The sequence below is a fragment of the Hyperoodon ampullatus genome, assembly GCF_949752795.1.
Source record: "Hyperoodon ampullatus genome assembly, chromosome: 6".
In the NCBI taxonomy this organism is placed as follows: domain Eukaryota; kingdom Metazoa; phylum Chordata; class Mammalia; order Artiodactyla; family Ziphiidae; genus Hyperoodon; species Hyperoodon ampullatus.
This window is the reverse complement of record NC_136919.1, coordinates 39,163,193-39,176,657: the sequence shown is the minus strand read 5'-3', so window position 1 is coordinate 39,176,657 and position 13,465 is coordinate 39,163,193. Positions and strand designations below refer to the sequence as shown.

Genomic DNA, 13,465 nt, shown 5'->3' with positions numbered 1-13,465 from the left:
CAGTTGACTTCAAGAGCTTGTGACTGGAAACAGGGGCTCTGCTACAGCAAAGATCCACCACCAAAATGCAAAGAACCAACTCAGCTCAGACAAGACTCAAGGGGGAAGTGATCCTTCTCTCTCAAATGTGACCACATGAGCTCAAGGTCCCTTCTGACTCATAAAGATGACCCACAACAGGACAGATGTCATATGCAGAATCCTGTCTTGGGTGGAATTTGACAGTCCATCATCTGCTCACACAGGCACTCCTACACAAGTCTCTGGGATTCTTACTTACCCTTTTGAAATTCAATATCCTTAATCCTTCCCAACTAGATGGATTCAATCCAGAAAAATCAAGAAACTGCAAATAGGAATACAAGGCCAAGCCCCTTCTTTCTCTAGGTAAGATAAAACTATTAACCATTTGCTTTTAGTGAATACCACCTGAGAAAAACCAGCTCCCAAATGGGCATTGTAATAGAGTGATTTAAAACATGGAATAAATAGAGACACTGATGGGGTGGTGATTTTTACCCCAAAACTGGAGTATTCATTCTGATAAGAGCTGAAATGCATAATAACAAAGAGATGGTCTTGGTCTCAGGCCAACTTCTGAAGTTTCTTTTATACTCACTGTGAGTTAATTTTTTTAACACAATGTCTGCTGAAACTGCTGTTCTCTTCCTCCTTCCAGTATATGCTACATTTGACCTGCAAATATGCTTATCTGCTTGCAAAGCTGGCCTGGTCCAACCATAATCTCCATGTCCTTTCATCATAGTTTTATCATTTGTTAAAGCAGCAGCAGATGAACCCTATCCCCCTGATCCTCAAGTCAGCTGATTGCCAGGCCAGGCAGACCATGGCTTTTCCAATGAAAGACCTTACCTTGATTCCATGTGTTTCAGAATCAGCTGCGTCATCTATAAGAGAAGGGCAAAGTTAAGCCCTGACAAAGGAACTATGTAGCAATGTGCCATGGGGACTTAGGAAGTAGGTGCTGGAGGAAACTGGAGAAACAGCTTCATCCTCTCAGATGGCCTTGAAAATCTGCTGACACTCATTGGAAGTAATTTTGACAACACTAGAGTCTGGTTGGAATCCATAAAAGGCAACTTAGACAAATGGCAAACAGTTCAGAGGCCTCTGGTTTCTTCTTCATAAAACTGAAGTCTTCCTGGAAAATGAAGGGAATGAAAAACTATGGAAATTGGCTTATGTCTGTGGGACCAACACTGAGGCTCCCCAGATACCCTTCATTCTGGGAGAGAGGCAAAAGTAGTTTGGCCATTACAAAACTCACACAGGAGTTAGAATTAGGGGACTGTCAGGAAACCTAACAAGTGTCCATGAGTGTCTCACATACAAGGTATGAGATGGAGAAGGACATCTCTTCAATTCAACAGCAGCCTCATTGGCAGCCTGCAGGTGGTCTGTGAAGTAGCTCCCTAGACACAACATGTCTGCTGGTCTGTTGGAATTACAACAGCGTTGAAAAATCCCTTCCCCACCCCAACCCACTGTCCCTGGAAGAAGTCCTCCCTGACGGTTCTGGAGCTTAAATATTTCATTAAGAAAGCTTTTCATGTCAAATTTTAAGGCACCCATTTTAAGAATTAAGAAAGAGGCAAACCCATGGACTGAAATGTTCTTGAAAGTACAATTGAGTGGAATCAGGCCTTGTCTTGGGAGCAGGTTTGAGACAGAGAGGATCCAAACAGATGGGGAGAGGCAGAGAAATAGAGGACACTGGGGACCAGAAGACAAGTTTGCCTAATTTTTCATGCTGTCTGGGGCCCTGCATTTCCTAGGAAGGCCCCTAAGCTCATCCCTGGGAGCCTCCAGATAATGTTTTCACTGCTCTGGAGAAGCGGCAGGGAGAGCTTCCTAGACTGGACTGCCTTCTGAAACCCTGGATTTTGAGGGAGGTGAGAGATGGATGAGGACTAGATCATGTCAACACCCTTTCCTTGCTTCTCCCAACTTCATTAAGGATATACTTGGAGCATTGTTGGACAGCATTTCTCAGTCTCCCAAAAGCCTGACTGGGTGAATGATCCCAATTAGAGATACAACACTGGACTTTGTGGGTCCCTGTCTCAAAGGTTCCAGTATTTAGTCTCTTATCCCACGTTCCCTTTGCCCTCAAACTCATTCTCCCATCTCTGCCCTTGATAGAGAACTCTAGTGTTTCCAGATGGTTCCTTTGGAATAATTAAGTGATACTAGTCATGCTTCCAACCAGCGTGGCCAACTTGGGCATTGCATACTTAGAAGCTAAACTTCAATTTGTTTTCTTTGTTACTTAAGGAAGTTAGTGTCTACAAAGATATAAAATAATTTTTTTGAAAATCAAAGCATTTCTCTGCTAAAAGAGTCAGAGGGTTGTCAAATACATTTGGGAAACCCTGTGATCAAATGGACCAAGACTGAAAGATCAATGTATCCATTAATGTGAAAGATTTTAGTGGTAAGACTGCAGACAACAGTGGAACATATAAAACCTTCAATTACATCAGCTGGGGATTTTAAAAAGCCATTGATTGCTCAGCATAAAAAGAATGTATGTACCAATAAAAACTGAGCAGGAAACTATAAAATACTAGTATACTTACAAAAAAAAAAAACAACCAATGATGAAAATAATTTTTGTCAGCTCAACTGCAGCCACAGGAAAAAAAATTTTTTTGGTCTGTTCAACATCCATCTCCTCTTTTTGTGTTGATAGGAACCTATTTTCCTCTGGGAAACCAGTTCTCCCCGCCAGTCCATGCTGTGAAGACGAGACAGCCCCCTGCTGCTCCCCAATAAGGGTCCCAGTTCCATGAAATCAGTCATATCTGATTCATTGCTGAAGTTCCATTGGACCATCCAGAGTGGTTATGAGGGCTGCCAGGCACAGCTGTGAATTTTGTGTACTGAGCAAGGTGCCCAGCTGTGGGGGTGAGTGTGGGCTGAAAGCCCAGGGTTCACTCACAAGCCATTTAGAGGGCTCTCATCATTCAGAGGGAAGGGAAATATTGTGTTCACACAAAAGCATCATCTACTCACCAAGCATTGGGCTATGTCCACTCTTAAGCAGCACCTTTCTCCAAATTGTCTGCCCAGACAATTTGTCTCCCTTTTTCTTATTCACACAAAGACACAGCATAGGATAGCTTTGTGGTACTCATGCCTATAAATGTGTATGCAGTTAATTCTAATAAAAGGACCTGAGTGCTGAATGGCACCTGACACATCAATTAGTTCAATACTCTTTTAATAGCAGATGAAGAATCTGAAGTTCAAAGGGGCTAAATAGCATGCCCAGTGCTGTCCAGTAACTGATCTGGGATCAGAATACATATGAACTTGAACTTCACTTCAACAAATAGTTTTTGAACAACAAGAGTCTATAAAATCCAAACCACACCCTCTGTCCTTTTTCCAAACTGAGTGAGCTTTCCTCTATTTACAAAGACTAAAATCACAAGAAGATACTAATTTGTTTTAAGTTGCTTTGGAATCCTGAATAAGTTTCATCATCATCAGGCCTAATATGTTCTGACATATGACAAAACTGAATGCAGAAAAAGGATTCAGATGCTAGGGAGAGTGAATCCACTGTATTTTCTTGATGAAAACAGACAAGACAATTAAAAGGCTACTACATGGTCTCTCAGTTCAATTTTAAAGTACAGTTCAATTTTAAAGAATTCTGCATCTACAGGGAAGGGGCCAATTCTCCTGAGTTGCCAAATCCAACAGCTACTACATTTTAATGCACTGAGCACATACATTGATCACATACCTTCACTACCGAGGTGATGTTACAGTGGATGAGGCTCTGTAATAAATAATCACAATCATGAATCAGCCAGATCATTTGAGAAATTCTCTTGAAAAGTATTCAGTGCTAAACAACCATGAAGCAGGCAAAAGTGTGTGTCTGAGTGGTTGCCTCAGCCTGCAAATCAGGCTCCTAGTTGATATTCAGAATGCACTAGAATGGGGAAACATCTGACATCCACACTATGATTCTATAAGAATATGATCTCGAATAGAAGTCAATTAAGAGTTTCCTTGAAAATTTCGGCAGGAATACGGAAACAGTTTTTCAAAGGGAGATGGTTAATTTCCAGCTGAAGGAAGGGAGGTTAGTATATGTGGTCTAGAAGACAATAGCATAGAGATTAGAAAGGTGAATGGTTGTATAACACAAGGTATACAGGTTCCGGGCTACAGAGGGCAGTTAAAGAAACTGCTAGAATCACCCAAGACAGAGAGGAAAAGAGGGTCAGACACATAGACAAGTACAAATGCAGACATAAATAAAGAGAAGCAAGAACGGAACCTGCTTAATGGAGAGACACCAACTTGTGCCGGAAACAGGGACCGTGGAGTTAGACGTGTGGCCCGTGAGGATGTTCAGCAGGGTCCAAGCAATCTGGCATTATTTGTCCATGCAGTAGACGTGGGGCCTACACAGAACCTTAGGAATACTTGTGGGATCGGGGAGTAGAAGCATGCTAGCCTGTTCAGAATTGTTATAACCCCATTACTTCAAAGGTCAGGGCCTGGGGAACTGTTGAAATATAGTGCCTTCGAAGACTGTTAAATGCGTAGTAAATTTGCTCATGGCCAGCAAGGGCAGTCATAGGTCCGAGTCAAGCTGGCTGAACTGACAACAACCCCAACCACAGAGTCTGTGCGAGGGGCTTCTATCACACTGAAAGTGGAACGAATCTTATTACCTGGGAAGACAAAGAAAGCCATGAATACAAAGCTATGAATTTGTTAGGCAGAATTACCCTCTTAGAAAGGAAAGTGCAGAGCCCCGAAAGACTGGCATAGGTAAATTTTGGTGTGTGGAGAAGAGGGAAGATGTCCTTATCCTAGAGATAGTCATGAACAGCGGTACCCTTGACTGTGTATCAAGTACTCAGGCGAAAAGAAAGGGAGACCTCCAGTCAGCCACCTGGAATACAGAATACAATCCCATTATCCCCTCCCGGCCCTGGTGATTAACCAGCCAGGGGGCTCAGGACCACATGAGAGGAAAACATCCACAGGAGAGTATAGGCCTACCTGGATGTCATCCGGTGTGTTAAGGAAATGACGCGGGAGAAGGTTTGGAAGCATGCCGACATTGTTGACTGACCAAAAGAGGCAAAACAAAAAGATGTCAGAAGAGCCCATGGCAAATGTCTATTGAAAGCCTTAAAAATTGTCATATTCAACCCAGGAATTCTTGGGAAGTTTTCCAAGGAAACATGTACAAAAGATTTATATACAAGGTTGTTCATTGCAACATCATTTGATAACAGGAAATTGGAGAGAAAGAAATTGTGGTCCTATAATATAATGCACATAAAATGAATCATGGTGGTGGGATGCAGTGGAGTCATTCAAAACTATGACTGCTCAGAGCTTTAAAAACCTGGGAGAACATTAGTGATGTATGATTTTTTTTTTTTAATGTTGCAAAACAGTACGTAAGTTTAATCCTGATTTTGAAAATATGTGTGTATGTATCTGGAAGGATATATACCAAGATGCTATCTCAGGCTGTCAGGATTTCAAGAAATTCATAGCTCTTTTACATGCTCATCTGTTCTTTCCAGTTTTCCTGCAACACGTTTTACACTTTTATTAGTAAAAATGTAATTATTCTAGAAATCAAAATCTTCTTTATATGTACAATACAAACACGGTATTGTGATGTGGTTACAAAACAGATTGTCTATAAATTATCTCAGAAAAAAATTGTATCTCATTTCCCAAATGAGAAAGTCAGTCCTCAGATAACCACACTGACTCACTATTTCATGGATCAATTGCAGCGATGTTTGTTTGCTAAACTAATTCCTTTAGGCCAAAGTTTCCCTCTTCCTGCCAAATGTCGATATCAGTTCAGTGAAAGAAAAAGAAATTTTTTTTTTTTTTTTTGCGGTACGCGGGCCTCTCACTGTTGTGGCCTCTCCCCATTGCGGAGCACAGGCTCCGGACGTGCAGGCTCAGCGGCCATGGCTCACGGGCCCAGCCGCTCCGCGGCATGTGGGATCTTCCCGGACCGGGGCACGAACCCGTGTCCCCTGCATCGGCAGGCGGACTCTCAACCACCGTGCCACCAGGGGAGCCCAAAAAATATTTTAATACTAGGAAATATGGTTGGGAAGATTGAAATATGTAGATTTGCTACATTCCAAAGTCATATACAAATTTGTTAATCCAGTAATTCCTCTTGAAGAACTGAACTTTAATATTTGGTTTAATGCTACAGCTTACAGTCATGGGTTAAGTTTAAGCTACTATTGAATAATCAAGTATCATTAAGATAATTGTTTCACTGACTTATTACAACAAGCTTTGCATTTTGTAATTTATTTACCTAAAATTCCAATTTCTAAGTCTTCAAGTTTTTCTTTAATATACTCATAGATGTCATCTTTGGTAAAATCTGCTTGTATAATCTTCACACTACTTCCTATCGTCCACTCTGCATTAGAGACAACAGTTATTTTTTAATGAACAGGAATCCAAATCCCCCTTTTGCCCATGTTCTCCCAGTGCTCCTATACTACCTGAACAGACACTTAAGAGCACAAGCCCATCACCTTAACGCGAAACAGGAAATAGCCTCGGATAAATGCTGGGATGTGTTAAAAGATTTGTGAATGATGGTTTCTGTGTGATTCTAAAAGTCACTACAGTGACAAAGACATTATAACAGATTTAATGCAGTGGTTCTCAAAGCAAGGTCCACAGACCACAGCATCAGCATCACTGAGAACTTGTTAGAAACACAAAATCTCAGGCTCCACCCCAGACCTACTGAACCGGGAAACCCTGGGAGTTGGCCTGGTGATCTGTTTTCACATGTGCTCGGGGTGACTGTGGTGCATGCTCAAGTTTCAGACCCCTGGACTAAGGGCTGTAAGAGCAAAGTGCAATGCCTCTGCTCAGTGAGTGTCAGGTCCTCGTCACATACACTCAGAAACCCTTTGTATTTGTCCAACACTTTAGCATTTATAAAACATTTACATGCACAATATATTTTTTAACCCTCTCAACAACCTTGTAAAGTAGGTATTTTCTCCATTTTTCAGAGGAGCAAATTAAGGCTCAGAGAAGCGTACTAGCTTGACCAAGGGCACCCAAACTCTGCTCCCTCCAAGTTCAATCCTCTTTCCACTGTTTTATGTGAACTTGCCCTGTGCAGGAGCTCTCTCTTAGATATAAAAGCAATGGGCAGATCTCCCAACTGCTGCCTGCTTAGCTCTGGAATTAGACCCAATATTTCTGGGGCAAGTGATCTTAAGGCAAAGTTTGGGGGCAGTTCAAAGACACTACTTGCTTTTCAAAAGGATGATGAAAAGTACAATTTAGCACTGTAAGGGAAACACTGAAGAATGTCCTAGTCCTGGGTCAAAGTTATTTCTGATATCCAGACAGAAAACAAAAGCAGAATTCACTGGTTCAAGGGCACTGAGCCTCCTCGTTGTGACTGCTCAACCCCACACCTCCCACGGCCTTCTCTTAGCCCAAATTCTCTCCAGAGAAATAAGGCCCTCCCCCAGATAGCCTGCTATGGTCTTCATGAGTCTTCATAATTGAAGACTCACTCCTTTGAGTTAAGGAATTTATCAATTACTAAATTAGTAATTATTATTAAAATGCAAATGCCCAGAAAGGGATATGATGATCATTATTAACTAAGAACATGTCAGAGTGGATCATAATAATAAAGCCTTATAATATAAATGCTGTCTCTTGGGGTTGTATAGTGTACAACTTTCAAAACCATACATGGCAGCCCTGGATCAAATCTTTTTTTTTAAATCTAACAACTAGCAGTAAGCATTGTCCCTCACCCTACTGCAAGGAGCACAGCAAAGACATAGGGAAGTCAAGTCCCAAACACAGATCCTGCTTTTGAAGGGAGTAGCAGAAGCAATCAGACAGCTGAGGCCCCTGGATGAGGGAGTCTGATTCTAGATATGGAGACGCTAGACCAAAGAAGAGAGTAGACCTATTTGTGGCGTGAGTCTGCCCCTGCTTCATGCAGCCTGAAGAGCCCCTGGTGAACTAAACTGAAGTGAACTAAAGCCACTTATATCCTGCACTTAACTTTGTAAACTGGGCTCCCTTAAGGAGGCTGGTACCCCAGACTCCAGAGAGCAGACGTAGGGATGCTGACAGATGTCTCTATGGGCAGGACAGGAGCAGACTTGGCTGGTGGGCTCCACAAACATCTCCCTTATTTCTTGGGGTCACTCACCAATCTCCGCAGCAATGGCCTGTAGTTTTTCCGGTGTCCGGCTGATAAGCACGACATTGAGTCCCTGTCTTGCTAACTGAGGGTAGGGACAGGAAAACCAAAAAGGAGATGATAAGCAGACAGGGAAGGCTTGTTACATTAAAGGTGAGTTGGGGCATCACTCAGTTGGTCACAGGGTGATGTGCTTGCTTCTCCTGAGTTTAAATATGCAGAATGTGACAAAGGTTTGTGGGTTATGAGTAAAACAGCCACACTGGGCCAGGCTAAATGTGACATAACAGTAGTTTATTTGCATGTGTTTATTATGTGCCAGGAACTATTATTCTAAGTGCTTTTTTGTACAGATCCACAATCTGAATGCCCTCCTATCTAAACCACCTATGATCAGATGTGTGGTGGAATTCAGAATTTGGAGGATTTTATACTATAATTTATGTAACAGGGTCTAGAGTAGCATCCCATAATAAAAAACTATTTCTGCAGCAACTTGTGAGCTGCTTCCTATTCACAAGAACGTTCTTCCTGTGGTTCTATTCACTTGGGCACAGTCATGGACCTGAGCCCTTTCTTTCTGTTTTCTGGCTCCCAACAGGACAGAAAATGGAATAGGAAACTGGAGGGTAAATAGATGCTTCCCTGAGATCAGAAGGAACTCTCTTCAGATTGGATACTGCTTCGACTCATGGGAGCTGAGCGACAGTGTGCAGAAGTGGTGTGCTTGAACATAGCATAGGAGACAGGTAAACGCAGTGTGCTGAGTTGTCATGGACAGGCCCAGACTCCTCACACCAAAAATGCTACAGGTGAGAAAAGATAGAGCTTTGCCTGAAGACAAATGGAAAAACCAATGTTCATTTAAACAGAGACACGTAAAATAGATAGCTAGTGGGAAGCAGCCGCATAGCACAGGGAGATCAGCTCGGTGGTTTGTGACCACCTAGAGGGGTGGGATAGGGAGGGTGGGAGGAAGGGAGATGCAAGAGGGAAGAGATATGGGAACAGATGTATATGTATAACTGATTCACTTTGTTATAAAGCAGAAACCAACACACCATTGTAAAGCAATTATACTCCAATAAAGATGTTAAAAAAAAGACAAAAAAATTTTAAAAAATAAAATAAAATAGAGACAGACAACATTTGAGTTAGTGACAAAGAGCCCAGTTAATTGAAATCCTTCTCTATGGTTTTAATTAAATGAAACTGTTATATTTTTAAATTGTGGTAAAATACACATGACATAAAATTTACCTATAGGGAATGTTTCACAATTATGGAATGTTTCACAATTTGTGTGTCATCCTCGCACAGGGCCCATGCTAATCTTCACTGTGTCACTTCAGTTTTAGTGTATATGCTGCCAAAACAAGCACTATGCCAGATTTTAACAAGGAGTTATATTATAGAAAACACATAAGAAGCTGAATTGAAGACTTTACTATATAGTCTCCAATAGCCAATATTCAAACCTGTGGTATCAGAATCATTCAGGAAGACGTCAAAAATAAACACCAATTCCCACCAAAACCATCCAATTAAGAATCTCTGGAGCTGAAGCCTCAGCATTTACATCTTTTTCTATTTTGATTTATTAAATTATACTATTAAATACACAAGCACATTCTCACTGTAAAAGCTGTCACTAAGCCACACCCACGGTTCCATTTCCCCACCACCGCTAGGCTCCCGCTGTCTTTAGTTTGGTGTTGATCCTCCTTTCTAACTTTCTCTCTGCATCTACATGTATCTATAAGTACATACAGAAATGGAAGTTTGTTTTGTGGGATTTCTTTCTTTTCACACTTTATAAATGGCATTATAATCTTGTCTTTTTAGCTTAATGATGTGTCTTATCTCTAAGTATTGTATCTATTTCTACGTCAGTCCATGCTGAGCCACATTTTTATTGCCTCATAGTGCTCTATAGTTCACTTTTGGGTGAGCATTTAAGTTGTTTTGAAGTTTTCCTATTACTAATATTGCTACAGTGAAAACCCTTCAATACTGCTCTTTGTATATACAAGTGAATTAATTCCTAGAGTAGATAGCCAAGGAGAAGTGAAATGCTGTGTTAAAAGGTACATGCTTTTTAAATTTTCACAGTATTGGCAAAATATCCTCCCTTCAAACTGTACCATCAAAAATACAGTTTCTACTTCTCCACACTCTGGCCCATATATTATATTAGCAAATTTTTCAAACTAAAAGTCAAGAAATTACATCTCTTTACTGTTTTGCTTTGCACTTTTCCAACTATCAGTGGGACTGATTTTTTTTTGTATGTTTATATGTGAATTACCAGCATATACCCTTTTTTATTAAATTTTTTGTTGAAGTATAGTTGATTTACAGCATTGTGCTAATTTCTGCTGTACAGCAAAGTGATTCAGTTATACATATATATATATAAATTCTTTTTATATTCTTTTCCATTATGGCTTATCATAGAATGTTTTGTTCGTTTGTTTTTTGTTTTTCTCTTTTTGTGACTGGTTTATTTCACTTAGCATAATGTCCTCAAGGCTCATCCATGTTGTAACATGTGTCAGAATTTCTTTCCTTTTCAAGGCTGAATAATACTGCATTGTATGCATACACCACATTTTGTTTATTCATCCATCATCAATGAACCTTTAAGTGCATCTTCTTTTTTTAATTTTCCCAGTATGTTTATTTTTTTAATTTTTATGGGAGTATAGTTGATTTACAATGTTGTGTTATTTCTGCTGTACAGCAAGTGAATCATTTATACATATACATATATCCACTATTTTTTTTAGATTCTTTTTCTATATAGGTCATTACAGAGTATTGAGTAGAGTTCCCTGTGCTATACAGTAGGTCATTATTAGTTACCTATCTTATATATATAGTAATGTGTGTATGTCAATCTCAATTTCCCAATTTATCCCCCCCACCCTCCTTTCTCCCCTGGTAGCCATAAGTTTGTTTTCTACATCTGTGACTCTATTTCTGCTTTGTAAATAAGTCCATTCATACCGTTTTTTTTAGATCCCACATATAAGTGATATCATATGATATTTGTCTTTCTCTGTCAGACTTACTTCACTCAGTATGACAATCTCTAGGTCCATCCATGTTGCTGCAAATGGCACTATTTCGTTCTTTTTTATGGTTGAGTAATATTCCATTGTATTTACACCCATTGACAGAGGAATGGATAAAGAAGACATGGTACATATCATAGAATATTGAATATAGTTCTCTGTACTATACAGCAGGACCTTGTTTATCCATTCTGTATATAAAAGCATACATCTGCTAACCCCAACCTCCCAATCCATCCCTCTCTTAACCCCCTCCCCCTTGGCAACCACAGGTCTGTTCTCTATGCCCGTGATTCTGCTTCATAGATAGGTTCATTGTGTCATATTTTAAATTCCACATACAAGTGATATCATATGATACTTGTCATTTTCTGACTTACTTCACTTAGTATGTTGCAACTCTAGACATACAAGTGATATCGTATATTTGTCATTTTCTGACTTACTTCACTTAGTATGTTGCAACTCTAGACACATCCATGTTGCTGCAAATGGCATTATTTCATTCTTTTTTATGGCTGTGTAGTATTCCATTGTATATATGTACCACACCTTCTTTACCATTCATCTGTTTATGGACATTCAGGTTGTTTCCATGTCTTGGCTATTGTGAATAGTGCTGCTATGAACATAGAGGTACATTATCTTTCTGAATTATAGTTTTGTCTGGATATAACCAGAATATACCCATTGCCCAATCTACTGTTGGGTTGTCATTTTCTTATAAGTTTGTAGGAGCTTTATTTTTACATATACTTGGTATTAATTATTTGCCTACTATATATACAGTAATTATTTTCTCCTTTGTTTATGGTGTCCTTTCCATACATTACATAATATTAATTTTAATGTTACCAAGTTTGTGAATATTTTCCTTATTTTTTTTAGAATTTCCTTTATGATTTTCCCTAACTTCAAGGATATAAATACATTTTCCTGTAACACTTGTAGTTTTTTTATTTTTGTTGTTGTTGTTTATTTTTGAGAATAGTGTGAGGTTGAAATCATCTAGCATTATTTTTTTCAAAATGGGTGGCTCATTGTCTTGGCAACATTTTTCTATTTGTCCATCTTTTCCTGATGTGAAATGCTTATGCCAAATTCTCATATGTATGTGGACCTGTCTCTAATCTATCTGTTCTGTTCCACTGGCCTATTTGTTAACTTCTGTGCCAGTGCCACTTCTGATAATCTTATAATAGGCTTTGATATCTGGTGTCTCATAGAGGAAGTCTCTATGATTTATGATTTTCTTTCAAAATGTTCTTGTGTTATCTTCTTAGTTTAATTTTCCAAGTAAATGATAAGATTATATTTTTTAACGTTTTATATTGAAATTAGAGATATTTAAGGGAAAAGTCACATCTTTGCAGTAATCAGTTATCTCATCCGTAATATGCTATCTATTTATTCAAATCTTACGCATTCTTCTAAAACTTTTAGAAGTTTCTTCATGTAAATCTTGGACATTTCTTGTTAGTTTGCATTAGTTGGGATAACTTAAGCTGCTGTAACAAATAACTCCAAAATTTCAGTGGCTTCACGCAATGAAGTTTGGTTTTTGTCTTGTATAACAGACTCTATTCCACATAGTCCTTCAGGACCCACAGCTGAGAAAGGCATTGCCACCTTCAACACTAGGTTTCTAAGATTGCCCTGGCTGTTGATATCCAGCCAGTGCAAGGATCGGAAGAGGGTAGAGAAGATATATCCCCTCCCTCCACCACCTTGACCAAGAAATGACACACATCGTTTCTGCCTGATTTCATTGGAAACATGTCACATAGCCCCAGCTATATGTAAGGGAGTGTGGGAAATTCCCTGGCTGGATAGCCACTTACTAGCTACAACTTTATACAATGGGAGAATAGGGATTTGAGGGAAAACTTAGCTGTCCCTGCCACCAATATCCTATGTTTATCTTTTGCCATTGTGAATTAAATTACTATGGATAACTAAATTGGGTCAATTTATATAATGGAATAGTATACAATACTGAAAATGAATGAACCATGTTCTACACACATCAGCATGGATGAATTTCAAAAGCACAATATTGATCAGTAAGAAGCAGATTACATGAAGACATATGAATCAACTTATATTAAGTTCAAAACAAGTGATGCAACCAAATGTTGAGGGATACACGCAT

General features: G+C 39.5%; 1 protein-coding gene across 1 annotated transcript in view; it reads right to left on the bottom strand.

Annotated features, from left to right (window-relative positions):
- HSD17B3 (hydroxysteroid 17-beta dehydrogenase 3) overlaps positions 1–13,465 on the bottom strand; it is a gene marked incomplete at its 5' end in the record, with an annotated part of 46,378 nt that overhangs the window by 17,781 nt on the left and 15,132 nt on the right. Inside the window, 5 exons of the mRNA XM_079706440.1 lie at positions 874–908; positions 3,776–3,811; positions 5,053–5,120; positions 6,356–6,463; positions 8,246–8,321. Coding sequence (XP_079562566.1) covers positions 874–908; positions 3,776–3,811; positions 5,053–5,120; positions 6,356–6,463; positions 8,246–8,321 — 323 coding nt within the window. The remainder of the gene's footprint in view (positions 1–873; positions 909–3,775; positions 3,812–5,052; positions 5,121–6,355; positions 6,464–8,245; positions 8,322–13,465) is intronic.